We start from the raw sequence: 27211 nt of genomic DNA on the forward strand, positions 1-27211 counted from the left end.
ATTTAGTATAAGTACATAATATAATACACACGAAGAATCCCATAAACCAAAGTATCAAGACGTGTCATTCCTACTAACCAGTCAACGCTTGCACATGGCTCAATATCGATGATTGTGTATGTTCTGCATCTTGTTGATCAAGTATTCTTTGATAAACATTGAAAACAATATGTCTTGCTTGCGATCGAAGAGGTTTCTTCGACATTTTCATCACTTTTTAAAGGAAATTTGAAGCCAAACCAAAAACAATTCCTCGAAATTTCAGTTGACAGATTAAATTTTTCTTTTATTGCCATATGAAAATCGCTAATTTTTAAAAAAAAAATTTGCCATCAGATTCTGGTAGACCTATACAATGTTAGTATTTGACAGCTCCAACGCATCGTTTTTTCATAAAATTTTAGTAGTTGACTAACTATACTATACTGTATATGAGCCATATAAAAATGTGTTGTTAATCCTCTTTAGAGAAACAGTTACTGAATATTATAAAGTGCAGTATAACTTTGTTTATCTGAATTAATTGCATTACAATGATAAAAATTTAAAAATCGTAGTTGTATGAAATATATAAGTTGTAGTAAATAAGTAAGTTTTATAAAATATTTTCGTAAAAATACCATGATACATAAGTACAAACATAATATATCAACCTTTTAACTTTAGCATTACAAAAAGCATTCGTTTGTTTCAGGTATTAACACATATTCCAAGAAGGTAAGACTAGCTATGCTGGCACAAGAAGGAGCGTAGTCAAGAGTTAGCGTATAAACATTATTCCTCAAAATTATAGGCGTTCGTTCAAAGAACCTTTAGTATTCCAAAAGTGCCTTCAACGTATATATTGATACCTTACCGGTTATGGTCGACCGCCTGCTTGATTGTCCTATTTCATAAAAAAATAACTACAATAAATTAAATACAATTAATCGGTACTAAGATAAATTTAGTTATACGATCAATTAATCAGCAGCCAACCAGCATCATTAAGTAGCCTTCTTGCAATATCTGAGGCACTGTTGTTAAATATAAGGCCCTATACGTCCCGCACTATTAGCCTTATTCGTCACAATGACTTGTAAGATCGGTACATTAACCACATCTAACACATCACAGTCATTGTTCTATATAACTACTTCTGCTTCGGGTCTCAAATAAGCCGCATTTACTACGTCGTAATACAGACGACATAATATTAAGAAACATAAAACAAGATATTATTATTATTTTTATTCGTCGCAGAGCAGGCGGAAAATAATAAGAGTAAGTAAGTATAACAGTCTTTACTCCTACTTTAAACTTTTGATTTTGTTTCCTTTGGAGTAGAGACTCCAGAGTAGGCCGTAGTGTTCAAGTGAACAGGCGCTAATTAATGATTTAAGTTGGCGCCTAGTAGATAGTACCAGTGCTGGTGCTTTCCTCGCTCAACGAATAAGTATCGCATTACAGCAAGAAAATGCTGCCAGAAATAGAGGTACACAAGGAGCAAAGTTTTTAAATATGTTTTAATTTTCAATAATTTTATTTCATTGATAAATAATTACATTATTATTATTATTACTATGTAGATTAAGAATATTGTAAATACTGTATATTTGTGTGTTGGAAATAAGTATAAATAAATAAATATATTCATGATTACCTTCTGCTTTTTACTTAGGTATAAAGTTTCCGCCATCTTTTATCCAGTCTTCAACTTTATAATATGAAAAAAGTTGAAGCCATAATCTCTGTAAAGCTTATTCATTAAAATATTTATGGAGAAGCGCTTCTATCGCTTGAGAATATCCACCTCATGTCGGTCCCTACATAACCCTCTCACTCAAAAGATTCAAGAGAGCCCTTTCCTGAAGGAGTAAAGCCATACAAAACTACCCAGTTATATTTTAATCTACACAATATTTTGTAATACATTTATAATTATATTTTATACAATATCGTTTAACATGTTTAAAACCAATAAATTATTGCCGAGTTTTTAGTATCTAAGAAACACGCTAAACATAATTACGAGTATATAATATTAACAAAAGATAGTTTGAAGTGTCAGGTGGTAAAGCTGTCAGTTGACGCCTGGACAGTCTAAGCCCGTGATGGATGCGCGCTTCACAGCTGCTACCGTGCTCACATGTGTTAACATATTTTTTATAATTTATAACCCTCTAATCCTATTAGGTTTTTAATAATTTGTGAAAACCTATGTATATTATATTAAAAGTTAAGAAAGTATTACTGGTGGCTAAATCATGCTACTTTCTAAAATTTCTACAAATCATAACAAATTAAATACAATATTTATTTCGCTGTCTTGTAAGCTTGTTTATACTAAATAACTAAATATAATAGAAAGTGAGGCGCCCAGGTAGTTTAATATCTTTGTAAAATTGCAGCAGCATCCGATATTTCAGTTATACTTCAGGAAGTTATCGGGTATTTCAAGGACATCCCGCACGAGTATAACTTCCGAAGAGGGGGAGAGGACGTGTTATCAGTTAATTCCCGACGTGGCATATATTTCACGCCACATTTGTGCCTTATTTACATTTATAGAGCCTGAGTGCATTATTTGTTGTTTCCATTTGGTATAACACAATATCTTAATATATATAAACTAGCTGACCGGGCAAACGTCGTTTTGCCATGTATATCATTTATAATAAAAAATAGGGTTTGATCGGAGAGGGGTGAAAGTTAGGGGTTGTATGTATTTTTTAACGCTGTATCATAAAAAAATAGAAATTAAAAATTTTGTCTAAAAAATAAAATAAAAAATTTAGGGGTGGACTACCCCTAACATTTAGGGGGATGAAAAATAGATGTTGGCCGATTCTCATAGATACCGGATAAGCACAAAAAATTTCATCAAAATCGGTCAAGCCGTTTCGGAGGAGTATGGCAACGAAAACTGTGACACGAGAATTTTATATATTAGATTACGTGTCACGTTGTTTGTCCGCTATGGACTCCTAAACTACCGAACCGATATCAATCAAATTTGCACACCGTGTGTAGTTTGATTTAACTAAAAAGATAATCCTATCTAGCTAGCTATCCAGCTTACATCTCAATTTATACCCGCAATATTATTTTATTGCAAAATATTTGTTTATTATTTGATAGTCACAATTCTGATAGTCACAAAAACAGATGGCGCTGTTTTGAAAGTACCAACGTTTCACATAAGCTACAATTTAATGGCATAACCACCAAAAAAGCATGGTGGTCTCCATGACTGGTGTTCTCCTACCGTTTCCCTTGAATAGTTTGCCACTATGTAATATATCAAAAACCTTAGCCACAGCAACGCTGGGCCGGTCTGCTAGTAGTAGTTTATATATTTCACCAAGTGTTTTGGTTTACAATAAACATGATGATGAAGTCTCTGACAAGGATAATCGATTTTAATTCATTTGTTTCATTTACCAGAGACGTATTCTACAATTTTAATCCGGAGCCAAACAAAGCGCTTATATATTGTTAAGGTGCCGTGTTAATGGATTGTGAGCGACCGTGCTATACAATGCAACTGAAGGAATTGCGGCCCGATCGAGCATAACGCGAGCGTTTGTTGAATAGAGTGCATTCAATCCTTCCTCTCCTCTATACCACCACAGATCGAACTACTTTTGTTTTACTTAATTGGATTTTGCGAGGTTCTATATCTTTTATTTGTAAACGTCCCTGAACAAGCACTGTTAGTTTAGAAGTGAGGTGTAGTTTAACTTTTGTAATTAAAATTTTATTAGCTGACGCCTTTGTTTTTTTTTTAATTTAATCAAAGCTATATTATTGGTTTTAGTTTCACGTGTATAATCGAATTACGTATCGAAAATCTAACAATACATTACTTATGATTCTTACATCTTACAGATATTGTTAACGATGTTGTATATTGGCAACAAGTTATGAACTTGGAAGCAACCAGTGAGCCAACTGTTGCTATGAGCGCCAATCGTTTGACGGATATCAACTTGTTTTTCCTCATTCAATAGAATATTTCCTGATCTCACATTACCCCTATTCCTTATTTATGGTTCAATAAAATCGCTATAAAACCAGTGTTCAGAACAGTCATGACTCATTAATTAACATCCAATTTAATGAGATATTAGATCGAGTTAATTGGAATCATTATATTTTTTATAAAAATATATTCAAAAGTCTTTAGTTTTAATCTGTAATTACGTTCATTTTTAAAGCTTGAATTTATTTATAAAGCTTTTAAGTATAGAAATAGTACAGAACCTTATCTTTCGAAGCTGTACAGCCACACGGCCTTTTCAAATAGAGTTTCCTTTATATTATATACATCGGGGATGTTGTTATCTCGAAGTCGGGAGATTAACCTGTCAACCACAACATGATCAATTCTCCGACTCAGAGTTACTTTGTCACAGATAATACTCTAGCTGACGAATCGTTTTATGACAGATTGAACATTTAACTGCCTTCATATTTAGCAGAAATAGTTGTGTCTTCACAGTTGTTATGCTTTTGTTAGAAGCCCTTTCCACTAAAATATATAAAATGTAATGTAAAATATAGCTTTACCTCTTGCATTTTACATATAATTGAAACGTTAAGCTGTATGTAAAATCAACGTCGATTAACCACAGATAAAAGCATCTGCTAATTAAACCTATTGACCTGAAGTTAACAATAAACGTCTGAACTATGGCCTGTTCTAGAAACAGTGTAAAAAGCAAAGAGACTAGGTGAGAGCAAAATAACTTAACAGCTAGCAGAGCTTGTAATTAAAAATTCCGAAGCTAGTGTACCGGTACTCTAAAAATGGCTCTACAGTCTATTTTACATTCCGATAGCATCCGCCCGATGTGGATGACTCGCCTGATTGGCCCGTGTCGAAATTTAGATCATTTCACATTCAGATGTATGTAGAATTTGGGATCGATTTGCAATTGTGCAAATTGTTGCAAAGATTTATTTTTATCAAGCGTCAAGGTATTCAAGTACATGCTGAATATTATGTAGTCTGCTCAAGTTATTACATAATAGATTTCATTAAAGTAATTTAAAACAAAATAATTAAGAGAGAGAATGGACGATAATAACTGCCATTTAATTTTGATATATAGCCATTTATTCATAAAATTAATAAAGGAATTAATCCCCTTACATTCTCATCATCTTGTCAGCGCTCATCATCATGACGTCCTTGTAGGTCCATTTCATGAACATGTCTTTGTCGTAGTATGTGAGGTCGTCGCGTTTCAAGATCATGTCAGACGTGTCCATATCTTTTACAGAGTTGGATGTACTCATGTCCTTGTAGAAGATCTTAATGTCTGTGAACTTCATGTTGGTAGTAAAGAAGTCGGTCATATCGATTTTTCTGTCGAAGGGGAATCCAAGCGGCATTGTGTCAAAGCATACGGTCCATCGGCAAGCGTGACGGTCCTTCATGACATTGACATCTACGGTTGGTAGCAACATACTAGTGCGTACTGGAGTTACAATTACGAACATCTGCATCTCAACACCGCCAACAGTACCGCGAGGTAAGAGAAGCCTGTGTGGGAATCCGATGCGTGTCTTGTACCAGTAGCTGTCGATAATCTTCTCATACGCTCCTGTGGTGTCGCCTGAGTTGTCGAAGTAACGGCGGGTCCATTCCCTGTCTCCGATAACTCCGTGCATCTCTATGGAGTTGCGGACGATAGTGTTCTTACCAGTCTGAAGTTTGTACAGGAAGCTGTCAATTTCGAGCATGTCATGACGTTTGTCGTTGAAGTTAAGGAGACGACCCATGCAGTCGTATTTGGGTCCAAAGAACACTCTCACGACGGCGTCAATTGCTTTCTCCGATTCGACATCGACGGTTACCTTGAAGGGATGGTGATTAAGACGGCGCATGCGAGCGACGAATGTCATGTCGGATTTCTTCTTCTGGATTTCGGCTTCATCCAAGTAAAGCGCGTTGGTTATGTCGAGATCGTACTCATCCATAAAGGTGACTAGTTTGTCTGTGGTGATGCGGTCTACTCTGACGCCGGGGAAATCTAGTTCATTTCTTGTGTACTTAGGTAAGTACAATTTGAAGAGATCAGCGTGCTCTGTAATTCGCTTCATTACTCTCCAGAAAAGAGGGTCTCGCAGGCAGGTAGTGTACATGTCCAAAGCAGTGGGAATGTATGTGTACCTGAATCAAAAATATAATTAGTATTTACTTTATAATATAGGCTGTTAATAGCAAGAACAATTACCATTATATAACTATCAATATGAAATTATTTATGAGAGAGTATTTTCAATCTTTAAAGATCGAAAGGAGTCTTTTAAATTAGCTTATCTCAATAATACAATGCTTAAAGTAAAAGTTGAATGTTCATAAACATACTTCTCAAAGTTGTAGTTTCCGTAAGATAGAAGCCGTCTAAAGAGGTGCACAACATGAATGACCTTGGCGTCATCATCAACGACACCCAAACCGCCCAGGAGCATTCTTGCGAGGTTCTCAAAGTCTTCGGCCTTCTTCAGCTGGATAACTGTACCATCGCGCTGCAAACAAACAAATTTACATTTTACAAAATATTTAAAATTTTATCTAAATTTAATGTAAAAAGAAATGTGTGCGAAAATTCATCATATATGTTTTATAAATGAAAATTACGTACTTTTTCGATCTTGCCTGTTGTGATACCATCACGGATCATCCTCTCAATGTCGTCCACGTACATTCTATCCTTAAGGTTGTACTTGTTAACCAGCTTGACGTTGTTGGGACGGACTGGCATCTCATCACCAGTATGCAGACGGATCTTCGGCCAGTAGCCTACGTTGTGTTCATCGTCGAATTTAATCATGTCAATGTTGCACATCTTGTTGGTTAAACGCTCAAGCCTGTAACGGGCCAGTAGCTGCTTGTAAGCGTACATGCTGATCTCTCCACGACGCTCTTTTTGTAGGTTGTATGTATCCTTGACCATCCAGTAGGGGTAGCTCATATGCAAGTAGTACATGTAAGTGTTTAAGTCGATGTCCTCAGTAAAGTATGACAAACGATCATCCTTGGAGAGGGTCGTTCTTACTCCTTTACGCCAGTCAATCACTAACAGATTCTTGTCTGTGACTTTGATGCCGTAGTAGTTGAAGATAGCTGGGTCAGTTGCGGCCTTGGACATTTTCAGCATTGAAGCTTTGTTAATGATATGGCTGTCTACGAAGAAGTAGGGGTAGATTTCATATGGAGCAGGAAGAACGACGCCGCGGCAGTCGTGGCGGTGGAAGACTGCGCAAGTCAAGGCGTAGACGAACATACCACCGTTGATGCGTTCCCTAAGGAAGCAAGCTGTTCTGATGAATGTGTCGAAGTCCTTAGCGAAATAGAGCATGCGGAAGGTGACGATTGCCTGGTCCATGTGAAGCGTGTTGGTATGCACGAAGATCTCGCCACGGGGGAGCATACCCATTTTGAATACTTCAATGAAGCGTTTGACGACATCGTCCTTCTATAAAGAAAAAATAGATTTTGTTTAATTACGTTAATTGTCATGCCTATATAGGTACAAATGGAGTTATTATTCTTTATGTTATTAATACAACATATTCTCGTGAGGTACGTAGTGACGAGAGATTGTTTAAGTTTATAAAGTGAAACTAGAATCACGTGGATAAGCAAAATATATAAAAAACACAATTAACCAAAACCGATGTAATATTTTTAAGAATGTATTTTTTTTTTTTTTTAACCGTGGTATATACAAATTTTAATGTAAATTTCAAGTAGTAGTAAGTAAAATAGCTGAAAGTTATATAGATATAACTAAGATAAAGTATAACATGATGGTACTGACCAAGAATTTGTCGAAGTTATCTTCAAGTACAAAGTTCCTAGCTACTTCACGGATGTCATCGTAGACTGTAGGTTGCAGAATGTGGTTCAAGAGCTTCCAGCAGTAGACTTCCTTAGTTTTGATATCAACGTTTACTGAAAATAAAAATAAAACATATTATTACACTTGTTTTTATTCACACCAGGTTATCCATTTAAAATTACACTTCACTAACAAATATATATTTTAAATATTTTTTTTAATTCGGATAATTTTTTTACACTATATATTTAGTTAATATATATTATAATTATTTATCTTTCAATTTTTTTAATAAAATAATAGCGTATCCTATTAAATAATTTTGATAAATTACGTACCTAAGGTATCTTTGCCGATAACGAAATCGTTGTAGTTGGTATCTTTAAGTGCGGAAGCTGTCGCCGCAGCGATCAGAGTCGCCAACACCAAGAACCTCATGCTGCTGCCTGTTCCTGCCGACTATGCCACAATGCTCCACAACGAGCCATTTATACTATTTTTTGTTTTTTATTTATAATAGCTGTATTTACTCTCTCTGGATAACCTCTGACCGTTTGATATTGTTGGCAGGTGATACTAACATAATAAAAATATGCACCCAAGGTGATACTGTCGGGTGCATATCTTTCTACCTAATAGTTATCGTATAATAATAAATATTAATGATAAATTCCTTTAATTCAGATACATTTCTATTTAAACACATTTCGATTTTAATCCTCTTCTGGGCACGCAGATAAGTGTATCTGTGTGCACTTTCTTGACAAAGGCATCTTCCAAATCCCGCCATTCCTCTCTGCACTGTGCCACTCTCTGCCATGTACCACCTGTGGTTTTTTTAATGTGGTCTATCCACCTTCAATGTTGCCTCCCACTTTTTCGTTTGCTGTACCTTGGGCGCTAGTTTAGTAGTTCTTTGCTCCACTTTTCTGTTCCTCTTGCCATGTGCCCCGCCCATTTTAGTTTTTTTATTGTTATTGTAACATACCTTAGTTATTTTTCTTAACGCTGTATTCTTTATTTTATCTCTTCTTTTCTTCCCTATCATACATTGTTACGATTAATTTAACTTGACGATTCACAAGTGTACTTGGTTACCCACTTGAATAAAGATATTTTGAGTTTGAGTTATATTGAACTTTGATACACCTGTAGCCTTGTGTGCTGCGCTTTAGTAGGCGCCCAAGTTTGATATCCATATGTTTGTAAAAGTAGTATACAAGTATTGAAGAGGTTTCTTTTAATCACCAAGCTCGTTTTCTTATTTTTCATGACTTCTATAAGTTATCGTATACATAAAACTTATATTTCTTTAAAAATGCAATACGATTCTCCGACAGTATTCTTGAATTCTACGAGTTCGAGAGTGTATCGTTACTATAAGGTTTAAAATTATTTAAATATTCAATTACCGTGCCTTACTTAGGGCATTGTATATTTATACTTAAGCTAAAGGTACATTATTTAGAGTGCATATACCCTTGAACGATGAAACTAAATATATTGGCTTTTATTAATTAATTTCCATGAACCGTAAAGTAAAGGCTTTTCTTTGTCCACAGACCTTTCGTCATGGATTCCCCTTCTCTCCGACGGCGCTGGCCTGGGACCCCATACAAAAGCTGCTTGCTATTGGCGACAAGAGCGGAAACCTTAGGATGTATCCTTTACTATTTCTAATATGGATGTAATGACGAGGTCAATAATTTTTGACTTGATTTTATATAAGGGTAGATGTTAACAGATGCTAAAATAATAATATATACAAATATATAAATTAATCAATATTCCCCTTAGTCATCGGATCACGCGTGAACTGATGGAACTTTTTCGCCGATTCTTTTTTGTTGTGTTAATTAGTCAAAGGAAGGTTGTTAGGATAGAAACATTGAAGGAAGAGCGCAACATTAAAAAGTTCAGAAAACTGAATGACAATATTAATTTTACGTAACTGACAGTTGTCAGCTATTTACAGAATAAATATAAAAACTAAGCCAAGCTAAGTATAAACTTAGCTTGCATAAAAAATATATTATTATAAAAATAATATATTTTTTATTCATTATACCAATTCAAATTCAATATTTTAAGTAAGACAGATCTGTTCGGCGGTCTGTCGGGTCAGCTAGTAAAATATAGAAACATTCTTGGTATTTCGTGACATTTTAATATGACCTTGAACTTACATTATTACAACGAATTTAATTGTCGAAGGAAAACATTTATATTAGCTACATCGAGATTGTGCTCAAATTACTTTGCTAACTTAATTACCAATTTCTGATGATTGATTGCTAACAAAATTGTCAAAGTTTATTTTAGATCGTAAATACAAATTTAAACATTTATTTTGTATAGCGAAAGCTCAAAGCTCTTCAATGTTTTGTTTATCAACCCTTATCGCAAATAGATAAAACTTATCATAGTCAATACGTTTGAAATAATTCGATGTACTACACTAAGCTGTACCAACATGTCCAAAGGTTGTTCGCCTTCGCCCGCATGGATACAGGAATAATTATTTTGTGAATTCCTTTATAAAAAATATCACCATCAATTTACAAGGTGTATTGACTCTGATTATTTATTATTGTATTGACTCTATTGTTAGCCACGCTTTTGATTCTATTCGATCAATTCTCTGCAGAGGCAATTCACCTTGATCATCCAGATCAGTCCTCGGATGGAAGAGCTATCCTTGGACATCGGCAAAAAAAGTTGAATTAACGTTTCGAATAAACGTCCTCGATTAAAGGTTAAGAACGTCTAAGCGTTATTTTATTTGTTTGACCTTAATAATTAGTAATTACTAAAATTGCATAATAATCACAGAAAATACACTTATGATATTGTTTTAGTTGTAAATTAAAAACAATGTTCAGTACATTCGAGTACAATATTACGATGGCAGTAATTATATACCCGGCTTCAAAATTCAATTTAAAATATTAAATAATTATGTATTTTATATGTTATTTGGTTGTCCAAAGTTGAAGCTAAAGCAAAGAAAAATCATAGAACATAGTTTTAAAGCAACTACTAACTAACTATATTGGTATATTTATAAAAAAGCATAGATATCATATGAGTTTAATTCCAGGTAAAACTATATTCATTCATCGTGTATTTTATTACGAATCAACCTTTAATATGTCAACGTATATTCAAGATATAATTTAGTTACGCGATTCCGGTATAATGCAACCCAGACCTCTGGAAGTACTGCCGGTCGTAGTGGTTACAAAAACTGGCTACAATATTTCTTCTTTCTTTTTTGATACAAATAAGTGTCTATGGTTGAAACAAGCCAAAAGATTTGCAGTTAAAAATTACGTATTAGTAATGCTATGTGCATTTAATCGTATTTGAATGTTTATTTTGAAATTATAAGCAGTATTGTTGAGATGTTTTGTGATCATATGTTCACGAAAATTAGAGTGGATTCGAAAATAATTTTTATAGAGCACATTTTTTTCATAACTGTACCGCTCTTCATGTTGCAATATGCTTAATTTGATAATAATTATGTCATCTTTCGTCATATGTAGTGTTTATAATATGAAAAATTATTACTTTGCCTAAATAAACATACTGGAAACAGATTTTTAATCTACATATTTTCCGCATATACACTGGAAAATATTCATACTAATTGAAGTTTCTTTGTTTCTCATAATTTATTTGTAATCATTTACTAAGTAACAAACGTAGCCTAGTACTACAAGCTTTAGTTAATTGTTTCTTGTCTCATCTACTTTACTGCAAAGTGATAAGGACAAAATATTAAAAAGCTTTAAAATATTCTAAAACAATGTAACAGAACCGCAGTCTTGTTAAAAAAATATGTATGTAGATAACGTAATGTCCACCCCGTGACCTCGAATTCGATTATTACATTGTTGTTAATGTTATCAGTTTGATGTAAGCAATATCGCAGTTGTCCTCGGCAACAGCTGTTCAGAATGTTCGCGAGTACATGGACAATGAACTCTTTGGTAATCTCGACCTTTTGTCGAATTTAATGTATTATTGTAGTATTATTATTGATGTTATTGGAAAGTACTGAGTGTTATATAGATAAGTATAAAATTTTATGTTTATATGAACTATGGATGAACACGGATGCAATGCTGATACAAAATTCAAAGTGCTATAGAGTATAGGGAGAACCGCGGATCCGACGCGCTGCGTCCCGCAATTTTTAAATTTGTAATATCTTCGAAAATATTCATTTATTTTAAATCATATGCTGTAAAGGGCAATGTAGATCTATAGGTATTATACCAACAATGTATTTAAGGTAATTGGATAAGGATTAATGCTGTATTGGTTAAAATCGCTTTGAAAATTAGCCATTATTTGTCGTAAAAAGTAAATGACAAAAAAAATATTGTGGGATATCCATAAGAGGTAGACATACCATCGCAGAGTTTTCTGTAGACCTTTTCAATGTGTACAATACTTAGTACATTATTTTGATAAATCTTGTTGGGTTCGCAATGTAAGCGGAAAAAATGTAGTCACATTAGAAACCTCAAAAATAACAGTATTTCTCCATCCATATTTAATGGATGTTATTATACATATAAACCTTCCTCTTCAATCACTCTATTTAAAAAAAAACGCATCAAAATCCGTTGCGTAGTTTTAAAGATTTGAGCTTACATAGGGACAGAGAAAGCGACTTTGTTTTATACTATGTAGTGATATGGTTTGTTTATATTAATGTAAGCAAGTACATACATCTTCAAAGTAATCATAACATTAAGAGATTTGGTTGGTTAATCTGAAGTGTTTCACAAATATCTTAGTAGTTGAAAAAACATGTATCTACATGTAGTTTGTTACATAGATTTGTTATATAGGTGTAAATTTGCAAATTGACCGTCTTATTTATAAAAACTACGTAAATGACTTAAAGAATTCTCGTTTATTACATAAACGATATTAGAGTAACTATTATATATACGTATTTAAATAATACGTTTATAAGTAAATTCATTAAAACCTTAATGTTTGTTCAATATCTGTACCTACTGCTAATGGTATAATTAATTTTACAACGTTAAATGGCAGAGTGGGTGAAATCTGAGTGACGGGCGAACCCACTAGGCCTATCCATGTCTTTGAGTGAGCATTAAGTACCTTTCATTAATTCGGTTTATCTACATATATATTATATTAATATATCTACATATAATTTTTTTAATATTCCTTTATACTTTTTTATATAAACAGCTAGTTTACTTCAAACACTTAGGGTCCTTTAAGAAAAGAGCGTACCGGTTCTTAAAAGGGCCAGCAACGCACTCGCAAGCCCTCTGGCATGGAGAGTGTTCATAGGCGGCGGTATCACTTAACTTGCCTTGCTTCTATATATAATTCTGTGGTCATAGATTAGACAATGATAAGTACATTCATTCATATATCGAGTATCTCTTATTTTAATAGTGCCTTCAAGATTACTTAATAATATTTAATTGCCACAGAAATATCTTTTTAATAAGAACATGTTTCTTTAAGACAACACTAAGCATGATCAAATACTATTATGTTACCTACCTGTTTTGTAATGTACCTATGTTTTAACAAATAAAATAAATAAATAAAACCATTTCTACTAAGTGATATTCAGTAATCAAAATCTATATATCTATACGGAAGAGCCTACGTTTTTGCAAGTTACCAACTGCTACAGTATATCTACAGTTTCTCGTAGCAATAGTGCTACGAGTGTCTATTGAAAATGTATGCTATTGATTTAGCTCTTGACTTTTATAAAATTATTGAAGTGTTCCATAAATGCGTTTGAATTCTTCGTTCTATTTTAGTCTGATATAAATTATGTAATATTAATCATTGACGTGAAACATACAGTTACAAACTATAAGTTTCTGCTTGGTTATAAAAATAATAAAGAATCTGATACTCGTGTATGCTTAATCACATTACGTCCCAACGACGCAATTACAATTACTCTGCCAATACCCATCCCACAACTCGCAACATCCCAACTTTTTACTATTTGAAATAGAATAATAAAAATATTACTTTATTGCTATTGCTCGCTCGACTTCATTCGCGTGGAAATAGGAAAGCTAAATGATCTAAGCGTACAGATGTTGGAGAAAACTTTGGTACGATGTAAAAGTTTTATTTATATAAAAATAAATCTTCCTCTAATATGACTCTTTTTTAATGAAAACCTTGTTTAGTTCCTCAAAAAATTTAATCATTCCGAGCTTTGGGTGTGATTTTTTATAGTTTATAAAGATTTTGTTCCCATATTCTATAAATATAATTTATTGTTGTTTAACAGGCACTAATTACATTAATTTTCAATCAAGTTACAATAACTTTACGATGTTGAAATTATCCAATAGGTACAAAGTTAATCGTACGTTATTGAAATCAATCTTTTAAAGAGTGAGATTAAATTACGTAGGCCGTTATTAATTACCGAGAAATAAAATTAATTCAGTCATCATAAATTATTCATTCTCTCGCCATTTCACTAATTGAATGAGAATTGTCACTCGAGAATTAAACGATATTATGAAATATTAGTCCGTTTTAAATTTCTTTTAAAAAATTATTTCTTTTTTTGATTTATGCCAGTTTTATACAACTTCTTAAAAGAGGGTAACCTATGTATAAAATGTTTATCGATGTTAATTTGACATAATAGACCAACAGCTACAGCGGATATATAATTTTTCATAGTTGTAGTTAAGTTTAGAATAAATAGCCTTTTAATTTATTTATAGGCGGGATTTGAATCATGTTTTTTTTCTAACTTGTTACGTGTAATTAACGCGAACTTAAAAACAGGCAGACTTTTACTCCAAAGGGTTTAAATGCCTTTTATTTATATATCAGTAAAATATTCAAAATATCTTTTCAGGCTATTCACATAGATTCCGGTACATCTAAGGCTGCGCCGGAAGTAGCTATCTCCGTTCCACTTTCCGCGTAGTAAATCAGCGCTCACTACTCCTCTGGCAACGCGCCACTAGCTATGAATCGTGTCATAATATTGCCATTCATTGATAGCAATGTGATCTAAGTGTCAAAACAGTCTTAAAACTGCTTGAGATATATGTGGTTTAAATACCAATACTAATACTTATTTCTAAATATTTTTTTATTTTTTTGTCATGAGAAATACTGTATCTCTATTCTCTGCCTCTGTGGTAAGGTCTCTGTTGGAAGGTCATCGCGTTGAATTGAACATCATTACGTGAAGGGCATATGACTTATTTATAGTCAATAGTCAAATCTTTTATTCCAATTAGACCACCTAAAATGGCACTTCTGAACATAAAATAAAATATAAAGATGATTCTAGTTGCCCCTTCCAAAAGGTAGAGTCGTGTGGAGAAGAATGGGCGAGAAACTCCACACTTACTCTTTAAAAATAGGTTTTACAATATTTTGTATACATTAGTTAAATAATTATATGTGAAGACAATGTACTCCTAGAATTAAACTACTATTCTTGAATAGGCACAAAGTATTACTTACAAATTAAGCAATGCAGCGGATAGGTCAGTTATTGTATTGTTAGTATACATGTTCCTCACATATTTACAAATATTGATACCGTAGAATATTATACATTAAAGATGATAATAATAAAAAAACAATAAAACAGTGTGATATAAAAATAGAATAATTACAGTTTTATAAAATAAATAAAAAATAACAAAAATATGTATAATTAGATCAGCAACCAATTTGGTTTTGTCAAGACTCTATGATTGTCTTATGGATGTCTTAGAACCAACTTATGATAAAAACAACAATATATTAGATTTAAATATTAGTAATTATGTACTCGTTATTAAATAAATAAAACTAAATTCACGACAATACCACAATTGAAATGCGTCGAATGAAGAACGCAGGACGGCATAATGCGAGCCAACTCACTCTTAGGCACGTATCAGACCGGTGTCAACGTTCGTCGCCAGCTTAGGCTGTCTTGACATGACTTTTTAATTAAGGAGTCGCATAATTAGATTGGGTTTCCTAAGCTTTGATTAGATTTTTAGTTAAATGTAATAATAATAATAATTAAGCATTATGTATTTCTTGAAACTTTTATTCATATTTACGAAACATACACACACTTAAAATTGTATACAAAAATAATTCTATTTTTTTCAAGGACCACTTATAGAGTATAGGCTTCCTCTGCCTCCGTCTGTCTCTATCTTAAGGATTTTTCTCCCAATCTTCTCCACCAACTTCTTTAAGCTCGTTAGCACCCCTCTCTTTCTTTTCCCTATCTCATCAAAATCTACCATAGTTCATGCGAGCGATGTGGGCATTTTTACTTAATTTTTGTTGTAATTGGATAATGAATTAATAATTTTTGTTTTCTTTCTTATTTCTGAACTTCTTATCTCTATATTTTTAGTTGAATATGTGAATGCGAAAAATAAATACAAAACCCTATGATGTTTCTTCTATTTTAGTATCATTTGTATATCACAATTTCCGTTACACTCAGCAACAAAATCAGTACATTACAAAGAGATACTGCGATATAAATGTGCGCCGCAGTAACGTTGAGAGCTTTTACGAGCCGACATTTGACGCCATCTCCGCGCTTTAAATTATTTTAATGATCGGAATTATGAGTTATAAATCTCCCGTCTTTATATGTTTTCGATTATGAGTGTGATATAAGTCATTATTATTACTTTTAGCAAATGCTTTAGATGTGATATGTAGATATGGGATACGTGATAGTACATATTAATTTATAACACAGATATTTAAAAATTTATCTCGTGTAACCTAAAAATGCTCATCAAGCAAATGTATGTCGGAGAATAAAGACATAATTTACGAATGAAATACCTGATTCTCGCAAACGCTAGACTTACAAGTATAATACTAAAGCTATGTAGCATTACTTTTAGATACCTGTTAGATAAGTGTTACGGCCCCACAAGTAAATTTGTGGTTTCGTGATTCATAAAATGTGGAATCCACTATATTAATAAATTTACAGTTGGATTCACTTAATTGTATTTCATAATGATTATTATTATTCTAGTGCAATATTTTCACGTATGTTACATATTCATTGCACTCCCTTTGCCCCGCAAACCCAATACAAGTCACCTCTTACGAAACTACGCTATATAAGGAAAGGGACAAGAGAACCAACAGCTTTTTGATCGGATACCTCATATCGGACCGGTCAAGTCTCAAGTAGTTAAGTTTATTATATAATATATTTATCGTGCACCTAATATCGGGCCGATTAAATAATTGTAATTAGTTAAGTTCATTATTTGTAAAAGTAATTAATTAAAGTAATTTTAATATATTTTGGTTTTTTTTGGAATCCACCGCTGGCCCTCACTTAATTGGCGCAGTCGGTAGGATCGTCGAGTCAGTGCGCGTACCAAGTAATATACTCCGTAGATCGACTACGTAGAGTACGCGAACTAATAAACTATCAAGTTTTAATCGACGATTCACAAGAACCGAGGACAGCGGACCACACACGGCGCATCCAGAAATCGATGACAAAAGGTGCCACCATCGTCGAAATGCATATGTAAGTTACACATTTCTTAACGATTGGTTGTTACATTCCTGTGTGTTCCCAAATCATCCAAAATTTTCCATCCTAGGAAAAACCGGGGAATCGAAGCCCCAAGAGTTGCCTCTCGCATCGAGCTGAGAGATCGCAATAGACATTTAGATTATTTAGAAGATATTTTAGAAGATAACATGGAGCGCGAAGCTTCCCTTGAGAATTTTTCAATTGCACAAGATGCATTATTAGATAGGATTTTAAGAGCTTTAAAATTTGTGCCGAACTTCGACGGAAGTGCGTGTAATTTAACAAGATTTTTGAACTTATGTGACACGTTAGTAGTGACTTATGCCAAACCAAGTCCGGGTAATGATGTTACAAATTTAGCATTAATTAATGGAATTATTAATAAAATAACGGGCGCCGCCGCCAGAGCCCTATCAACAAATGGGGCCCCTCAAAATTGGAGTGGCATAAGAAGCACTCTAATTAATAGCTTCTCAGATCACAGAGATGAGTCTACTCTTTATACTGATTTGTCACAATTAACGCAAGGATCAGATAGCCCACATATATTTTATGAGCGTATACAAAATTTATTGAGTACAATCATTACATATGTAGAAGTTCATGATAAAATTGAGACCACTATTCAGGCTAAACGTAATTTATACAATAGCCTCGCGTTAAAAACGTATCTAAACGGTTTGGAGGAACCTCTGGGCTCACGCATACGATGTATGAGACCAGAAACATTAGAAGTGGCGTTGCAATATGCAAAAGACGAGATGAACATAATTTACTTGCAAAACAAAAATACGAAGAGACAAAATTTTACACCTCAAATATCTAGCTCGCCTACTCTAAAACCTTATAGATACGATATTAATCCACAGTATCAAAAACCTTTTAACTTGCCAAGATTAAATAATGGTCAAAATTTTAACAATAATTCATATAAGCCTCACATGTACCAGCAGCAAGGTCCTTCAAGGACCCAACAAATGTTTAAAGCTTTGCCAAGGTCGAATATGTCTACGGGATTTAGAATTCCACCCCGTCAACCAATACCAATGAAAAATTACCCTCAACCCATGAGTGGTATTAGTCACCCTGCTGCTCGAGTTTTACCACCTACTCAGACTGGACATGACTGGAGGATTCATGGTAATCCACCCCCTAACAATTACTTTAAAACTCGACAGATTAATAATAACGAATTAAATGACCCTTATCTCTATAGCGACTATGACTATGACAATGACGAATATCCATGTGACTTTCAACAATATGACCCTAACTACTTACCATATGACTGTTCAACAGCCGACGAATATAATATAACGGAGTATACTGAACAACCGGAAACCATAAATTCTGAAAACAACGTGCCAGAACCTTCCAAACAGGATTTTCCAAAGGATCGAAAGATAGTTTTCCCCGAATAGAGTTAAATATACAAAATCAAAGACAATTACCATTTATTCAAGTTCTAATTCACCCAGATCTCCCACCATTAAAATTTCTAATCGATACAGGTGCGAATCAATCTTTTATAAGACCCGAAGCTATAGATACTTACTTTCCAAATTTTCCTTTAAACTTCGAACCATTTATTGTTTCAAACGTGCATGCTACTACCAAGAATGATTATACAATATATATACCGTGTTTCAAAGAATTCAAAGACAATGCATGGATAAAATTATTCGTGTATAAATTCCATAATTATTTCGATGGACTAATTGGTTGTGATCTTCTTCAAAAATGGTCGGCAAAAATTGATTTAGAATCTAGAAAATTAATTACGAAGTTTGCATCTAACCCCCTTCATATGTACATGTCCCATAGTGTGAATTTATGCGAAGCTATAATTCCAGCTAATTCTTCGAAATTAATACGTGTGCCTACTTCTATATCCAACGGTGATATATGTATTCAAGATCAAAAAGTCGGGAAATGTTACATAAATGAATGCATAACTACGGCAAATAATCATCACGCAATTTTAGAAATCTCTAATCCCACCAACAGTGATATTATAATTTCTTTGACGGAACCCATTAAAGCTCATATATTTAATGAACAAGTGTCATATGATACTTTTAATAACAATGCCCGAGCTCGCGACGTCTTATCGCGTTTGCGCATAGATCATTTAAACGCAGAGGAGACAGCTAATATAAAAAATATTTGTAGACAGTATTCAGACATTTTTCATCTTGAACACGAACCTTTGACATTTACTAATAAAATCAAACACTGTATTAATACGACCGATGAGTTGCCTGTTCATAGTAAAACCTATAGATATCCATATATACATCGTGACGAGGTTCAAAATCAAATAAAAAACATGTTAGATCAAGGTATAATTAGACCTTCTACCTCCGCATGGAGTGCACCTATATGGATAGTGCCAAAGAAAAGTGACGCATCTGGAAAAGTTAAGTGGCGATTAGTCATTGACTTTCGGAAGTTAAATGATAAAACGATTGACGACAAGTATCCGATTCCAAATATTACAGACGTTCTAGATAAATTAGGTAAATGCCAATATTTCTGTACATTAGATTTGGCTAGTGGCTTCCATCAGGTAGAAATGTCATCCAAGGACATTCACAAAACTGCATTTAGCGTAGAACATGGTCATTACGAATTCCTTCGAATGCCTATGGGTTTAAAAAATTCTCCATCTACTTTTCAACGTGTTATGGACAATGTTCTTCAAGGTCTAGTTAACAAGATATGTGTAATTTATCTCGATGACATTTTAGTGTTTGGTACCTCTCTTCAGGAAATGATGACTAATCTTAAAGAAGTATTTCAGCGCTTAAGAGATTCTAACTTTAAAATCCAAATGGATAAATCCGAATTCCTTAAACGAGAAACCCCTTATTTAGGTCATATAATTACGACCGAAGGTGTTAAACCTAACCCAGATAAGATCAAGGCCATAGCAAATTATCCCATACCAAAAACAACAAAGCAAATTAAAGGTTTTTTAGGACTATTAGGTTACTATAGGAAATTTATTTCTGATTTCGCAAAAATCACTAAACCTCTTACATCATGCCTAAAAAAAGGCGCTACTAATACCTTATCTCCGGAATATATCAAATGTTTCGAACACTGCAAAACTTTATTAATGAATGATCCTATCCTACAGTACCCCGATTTTACAAAAGATTTTATACTAACGACAGACGCATCAAATATAGCATTAGGAGCCGTTTTATCCCAAGGTTCAATAGGTAGCGATAGACCCATAGCATACGCATCCAGGACTCTTAATACTAGTGAACAAAATTATTCAACGATAGAGAAAGAGTTATTAGCCATAGTTTGGGCTACTAAGTATTTCAGGCCATACCTTTTTGGGCGTAAGTTTCGCATTGTCACCGACCATAAGCCTTTGCAATGGCTTATGAATTTAAAGGAGCCAAATTCCCGTTTAACAAGGTGGAAACTAAAACTCGCAGAGTACGATTTTACTGTAATATATAAAAAGGGTAAGTGTAATACGAACGCTGACGCGCTATCGCGTATTGAAATACACAATGACGAAGCTATGTCCTTAATAGTTAATACGTCACGGGACCCGCGTCGTCATAGTACCTCATCGACACTTACAGCAGCCTCACAGAATAGCAAATCTTCCTCATCCACTCTGACAGCACCTGAAACACACGAATTCCAATCACCACAAAGTTTGTCGCATACTGAAACTGCTCATACTAGTTCTGAAAATCCCATTCTTGAGATTCCTATTAGCGATGACCCTTTAAATAAATTCCGCAGACAGATATTAATTAATATAGTTAATCACTTACCTAGAGTGAAGCCCGTCATTAGTAAACCATTCGAAAAATTCTCTCTCATTTCAGTTCAAGTTCATGTAGACAACCTAGAACAAGGAACTATCGACCTCATTAAAAAATATGTTGATCCAAATATCCGTACAGCAATTTTAGTCCAGCCAATAGATAGAATGCTTCACATTGTTCCTATTATTCAAAGAACTTTTAGAAGTTCCTCTATGAAAATATTACTCGTCAAACGGCAAACTGAGAACGTATCAGATTATCTAAACCAACAGGATACTATTAGGAAATATCACGAAGGTAAAACCAACCACCGTGGTATCAATGAAACATATAACTCTTTGTCACAACGTTATTTTTGGCCTAATATGAAATCAGATATAACAGAATATATAAATCGATGTGCGGTATGTAATTGTGCGAAATACGATCGCAACCCAATACAGCAACAGTTTAAAATTGTACCTCCGCCATCAAAACCCTTTGACATGCTACATGTAGATGTATTAACTATAGAACAAGAAAAATATTTAACTTTAATAGACGCATTTTCCAGATATGCACAAGCGTATCGTATAAGTGACTGTACAGCCCCTAATATCGTAAAATCATTGCTAACGTTCATCACCCATCACGGTTCACCGATGTCCTTGACTACTGACCAAGGAACCGAGTTTACGAATCAAGTTGTAACTGAATTTTTACGTCTTCACAAAATACACCATCATAAGATCGCTGCACACACCCCAAATGAAAACGGCATAATAGAACGTTTCCATAGTACTCTCTTAGAACATCTCCGAATATTAAAATTAAAACATAAGAATGAATCTGCCACCAATTTAGTACCTTACGCAATTTTAGCATATAATAGTTCCATACATAGTTTAACTAAATGTAGACCCTATGATTTAATCACTGGACATTACGACCCAAGAGACCCCACTGATTTAAATTTATCCGAACGTTTATTACAACAATATATGCAAAACCATCATAGTAAAATGGATACAGTATATCGACTTATACATGACTCATCGTTCGCCGAACGCGAAGCGATTATGACGCAACGAAATACTCACAGAGAACCCGAAGTACAGTATGAACCCGACCAAGAGATATATGTACGAAATCCGATGGCAGCTAGACAAAAGCTAGCCACGCGCTATACACAAGATAAAGTCATAGCTAACTTACCTATACATATATATACTTCACGCAGACACGGACCGGTAGCGAAATCTAGATTAAAACGACAAAAGACACATAAAGATTCTACTTTGTTACAGGTACCTAATACTGACTCTGACAACCCTAGCCCAAGCGCAAGAAATTCGACTCGACAGCCTTGACAATGGACCTGGCTTATTTCCCTTTAAATTAGGAGATACTAAAATCATTTCTCACCATCATGTTTTCCTGAAAGACATTAACATAGACCTAATAGAACAACAAGTTCTTGACTTGCAGACAAAATTGACTGAAACTATACATAGACTACCGAATGGTTACTCATTACGTTTCAAGAGCCAAACCGATTTTATTAATAATAAATTAAATAAAGTTATGTTACAGTTAAAATCATTCGAACCCGACTCCAGGGTTAAACGAGGCATCATTAATCCATTGGGTACTCTTATCAAGTTTATTTCTGGGAATCTCGATCATAATGACGCTCTGAGATATGAGACAGCTATTCATATTTTAAAATCGAATAATAAAGAATTAACTTCTAGTTTTAATCAACATATTTCACTTTTTAAAGAATATAGCATACAACAAACTCACGTATTAAATAATTTAACAGATAATCAAATAAAATTAAGTAAAGCCCTTAACTATATAATAAACATGTCTAACTCGGACAATCAAAGCGTAATTCGATACTCCCGCCTGTCGCTAATATTCAACATTATAAGCGATAACGTGCAGGAATTATATAATGAGATAATTAGAATAGAAAATATATTAGCTTTTAGTCGCACTATGTCTTTGCACCATTCTATATTAAATATTGATGATTTAAAAATAATGTTAAGAAAATTAAAAAATCTGTATGGCACAGATCAAATTTTAGATTTGGAGATAAGAAACTTTTATGATATAATTAGCTTAGGTTCATATTATATAGACAGGAAAATAGTGGTTGTCCTTAGCTTTCCTATTACCTTACCTTCAATATTCCAACTTTATCGATTGTGTCCTGTACCTAATATACATTCTCAGGTAATTATCCCGTCCTATCCATATGTAGCAACTAATACTAAAGAATTTGTGTACATAGAGACAGAATGTCCGAAGATCAACAGGTGGCACATATGCGAGCAAAAACTACGTCATCAAATGAAGAGTAAAAAGGACTGCATCTACGAAATTATCCATTCTCAAGAAATAGACAAATCATGTTCCTCAACGCCTATTACTATGTATAAAGAAGCTCTTACGGAACTAGACAGTCAGCACTATATAATATCATTCCCAAAACCTACAAAAGTTCAACTCGTCTGTTCCCACGAAAAATATGAAATACTTCACGGCAGCTATTTCGCAACAATACCTAAATCATGTATGCTAAAATCCGCAGAAATTACGGCCACCAACATCGACGACCGAGTTAAAGGAAGCGGTGTCGAAATCATTAATTTTCCTCGAATGGACAACATCATTCAACAAAATCAACCAGGTGTCCAACTTAATTCAATCGATCTCACGAAGTTACACAATATGCAAAATGGAATTACAATGAAAGCACCGGCGGAAACATATGATTCATCAAACATAATATACCACACAACGATTCCTTTGTACTTCGCTATGACCACACTCCTGGGCGCAGCTGTACTTTTCTTCGTACTCCGATATCGCCGAAATACATCTTCGAAGCCGATTTCAAAAACGGATAATAAGAACATGTCTGCGCAAGAACTTCGAGCCGCAACTTTTGCTATAGACATCAATAGCAAATAGTTGCTTATCTTACGGGGGAGATGTTACATATTCATTGCACTCCCTTTGCCCCGCAAACCCAATACAAGTCACCTCTTACGAAACTACGCTATATAAGGAAAGGGACAAGAGAACCAACAGCTTTTTGATCGGATACCTCATATCGGACCGGTCAAGTCTCAAGTAGTTAAGTTTATTATATAATATATTTATCGTGCACCTAATATCGGGCCGATTAAATAATTGTAATTAGTTAAGTTCATTATTTGTAAAAGTAATTAATTAAAGTAATTTTAATATATTTTGGTTTTTTTTGGAATCCACCGCTGGCCCTCACTTAATTCGTATTCCATTATTGTATATAATTAACATATTGTGCATAAGTTTACGAAACTTTCGGGTTACGTTGAACGTGTTTTCATAACGTTTGTTATTAAATTTATTGTGGGACCATCTGTATACGTGCGAGTTAATATGAGTTTCGAATAATTTAGCAATAACCTCTGGGTATTTTGCCTTTTAGATCAACATTGTATAAAGGCCTGTATTCATTTTGATAAGTGATTAGTGCAGCTGATTAAATATAAAATATTAACTAATTTAACTGTTTATTAAAAAAACAATACTTTATTTATTAAATAACAATAATTTATTCTTAGTTTTAGTTTAGTTTCTTTGTAGACATAATGTATAATAGAAAAGAAATGCAATAAGCTACTTTATGGCTAGTAAGCGGGTGATTGAATTCATGGAGATAATACCGAAAAATAGGAGCATTGACAATTACGAGGTGATTAAATTAAATAACTTTAAGTTTTCACATCCTTTTATGGCAACATGTGAGAAAAAAGTTTATTTTGTAATTGTTAACAGTTTATATTACAAATGATACTATACAATCATGATTTTACATACAAAGGTATAACATTGACTATATTCGTCGCAATTTCAAATGCATAGAAGAGTCGTGGCTAACATATTCATACTCGTATTAATAAGATCCTTTGAGTTGCTTTAATTCAATGCTTTACTTCGCAAAAATTAACAATTTCTTGGCCAAATATAACGTACAAAGTAAAATATATCTGTAATCCTTTATTAAATTATTTTTTAACTGAATAAATTTATCTTTAGCTCTCATTTATAGAACAGGAAAAGGCTATATTAGATTGTTCTCCAAGTATAACGTAGAACAATAGTACCGAATGTTTGGTGTTGACAGTATGGGACAAAGCGTTTGATCTTGAACAAGCAGCAATATACAGTGTAAACTGTATTGCAAATTGCACCTCATTGTTCGACCTTATTCGATATTATTTTATTTATAAAAGGTATAAACTGGAGTTTACGTGAAATTGAAGTGGAGAATTTTATTAAAGCCGTCAATTTCCGGGCAGGTCAGTCGAAAGTTGTATTGATGGCCTAAAATGCCATCTTCCTGTTACGTTCTTTGGCCTACTTCACGGGCAACATAGTATATTACTGTTTCGAAATCTATACATTCATAGGTAGGTTTTGGTAGGTGCTGACTAGCTCGAGTCACGTAATCACGTTTTTAAGTAATCGGGACCAACACGGCATGGTGAAGACTAAAAATAAATTTTTAAAGTTGTTAATAAAAGTTTAAGGTAATTTGTAAATTGAGGTCTTTTGTTTTGTGATCCTATAATAATGTTTGTATGTGTAGACTTATTAATTGCAACCAATAATATTTTATATTATTGAGGTCACACATTGGTTGCAAAATGTATAACTTCTATCCTGTTTTTTGTTGGCGCGGCTATTAATAAATAAAAAAATATACTTGTATTATATTAACTAAACCTACGATATTATTCCTGATGAGCACACAGTCTGGGTGGGCCCGGGGTGGATGCGCACGTTCGTCACGACTCCGGGGACGTTGTTCTTCACGCCAAGTTCCTAGTCAACGACGGCGGTCTTGTCACCGCCACCGCCGACGACCAGCTACATCTATGGACATTTCGGCAAAAATCCCCACAGCGTGTACAATCGCTCAAATTTCAAAGAGAACGGTAAGTGTTGTATTTATAAAAAAAAATATTTATTATAAATTTTCGTTCGGGATTTTGACGTAAGTTTCACTACGTAATTTACTCATCAGATATCAACGCTTTAGTTGTTCATATGTAATTTAGTTGTAACAATAATATTACATTTTTTAGAAAAACTGTTTTAAACATGTACCATGTATTAACCAGGTGCTTAAATGTGGAATCTATATTAAGTAGATTCTAATAATCTCCAGTGCCAATTGAGAAAAAATTATCGCAGAAAAGCCGCAACGTATCAATTGTCATATCTAAATTATACGTATGCTTAAAGAGACAATGGGGGTGGTATGTGGAAAAGATGAAACGAAGGGACCCCACTATGCCGCCCTTCGCACGATTAATTGTACGACGGAAACCGCGTCGCTTTACCACAATCCTCTGTTTTATACCCGACGTAGGCTTAGCGTAGAAAGGATCCTCACAAATCCTCGGTAACTGTAGCTTATAAACCGTTTTTACCTCGTTCATTTAATAACAATGCATGTTAAAACGGTATTGATGTTGCTTCATTTAAATTAATAGAGCTTTATCATTTTTGTACTACATATTAAGTTGCCAAGTGAAAAATTACTCACGAAACGATTAAATTCCATTATAAACTTGTAAGTTGTTGTCAATATAGTCAGGTGATATTCCAGGCATTTGCTAGTAACATAGTTCTTATAATTGATGCACAATATTTCTACCTTCACCGATCTTATAAAGTAAAAGATAAAGATAAGTATTTTTAGTGGGAAACATAAACTGAGCGGTGGCTAAGAGCTTCAGCGTGCGACTCTCATCCTTGAGGTCGTATGTTCGATCTCCCGGGCTGTGCACCAATGGACTTGCTTTCTATGTGCGCATTTAACATTCGCTCGAACGGTGAAGGAAAACATCGTGAGGAAAGCGGCTTGCCTTAGACCCAAAAACTGGACGGCAAGTGTCAGGCACAGGAAACTGATCACCTACTTGCCTATTACATTAACAAAT

General features: G+C 33.9%; 2 protein-coding genes across 8 annotated transcripts in view; one reads left to right on the forward strand and one right to left on the reverse strand.

Moving 5' to 3' along the window:
- Positions 1 to 27211, forward strand: part of LOC125052167 (syntaxin-binding protein 5) — a 141658-nt gene that overhangs the window by 78544 nt on the left and 35903 nt on the right. For all 7 annotated transcript variants that reach the window (XR_007117415.1, XM_047652793.1, XM_047652797.1 and 4 more), the window contains exons 2-3: positions 9398 to 9495; positions 26018 to 26200. Coding sequence is in view for 6 of the 7 variants with exons in the window: in XM_047652793.1 (XP_047508749.1) it covers positions 9398 to 9495; positions 26018 to 26200 (281 nt within the window). In the remaining variant the exon portion in view is untranslated. The remainder of the gene's footprint in view (positions 1 to 9397; positions 9496 to 26017; positions 26201 to 27211) is intronic.
- On the reverse strand, positions 5079 to 8314 carry LOC125052169 (basic juvenile hormone-suppressible protein 1-like). Its single transcript, XM_047652800.1, has 5 exons — positions 8174 to 8314; positions 7815 to 7948; positions 6636 to 7469; positions 6359 to 6519; positions 5079 to 6160 (listed from the first exon to the last, which is right to left on the reverse strand). Exons 1-5 carry the CDS (start codon positions 8271 to 8273, stop codon positions 5134 to 5136), a joined length of 2256 nt encoding a protein of 751 aa, XP_047508756.1. The 5' UTR covers positions 8274 to 8314; the 3' UTR covers positions 5079 to 5133.

Source organism: Pieris napi, chromosome 9, assembly GCF_905475465.1.
Source record: "Pieris napi chromosome 9, ilPieNapi1.2, whole genome shotgun sequence".
Lineage (NCBI taxonomy): Eukaryota > Metazoa > Arthropoda > Insecta > Lepidoptera > Pieridae > Pieris > Pieris napi.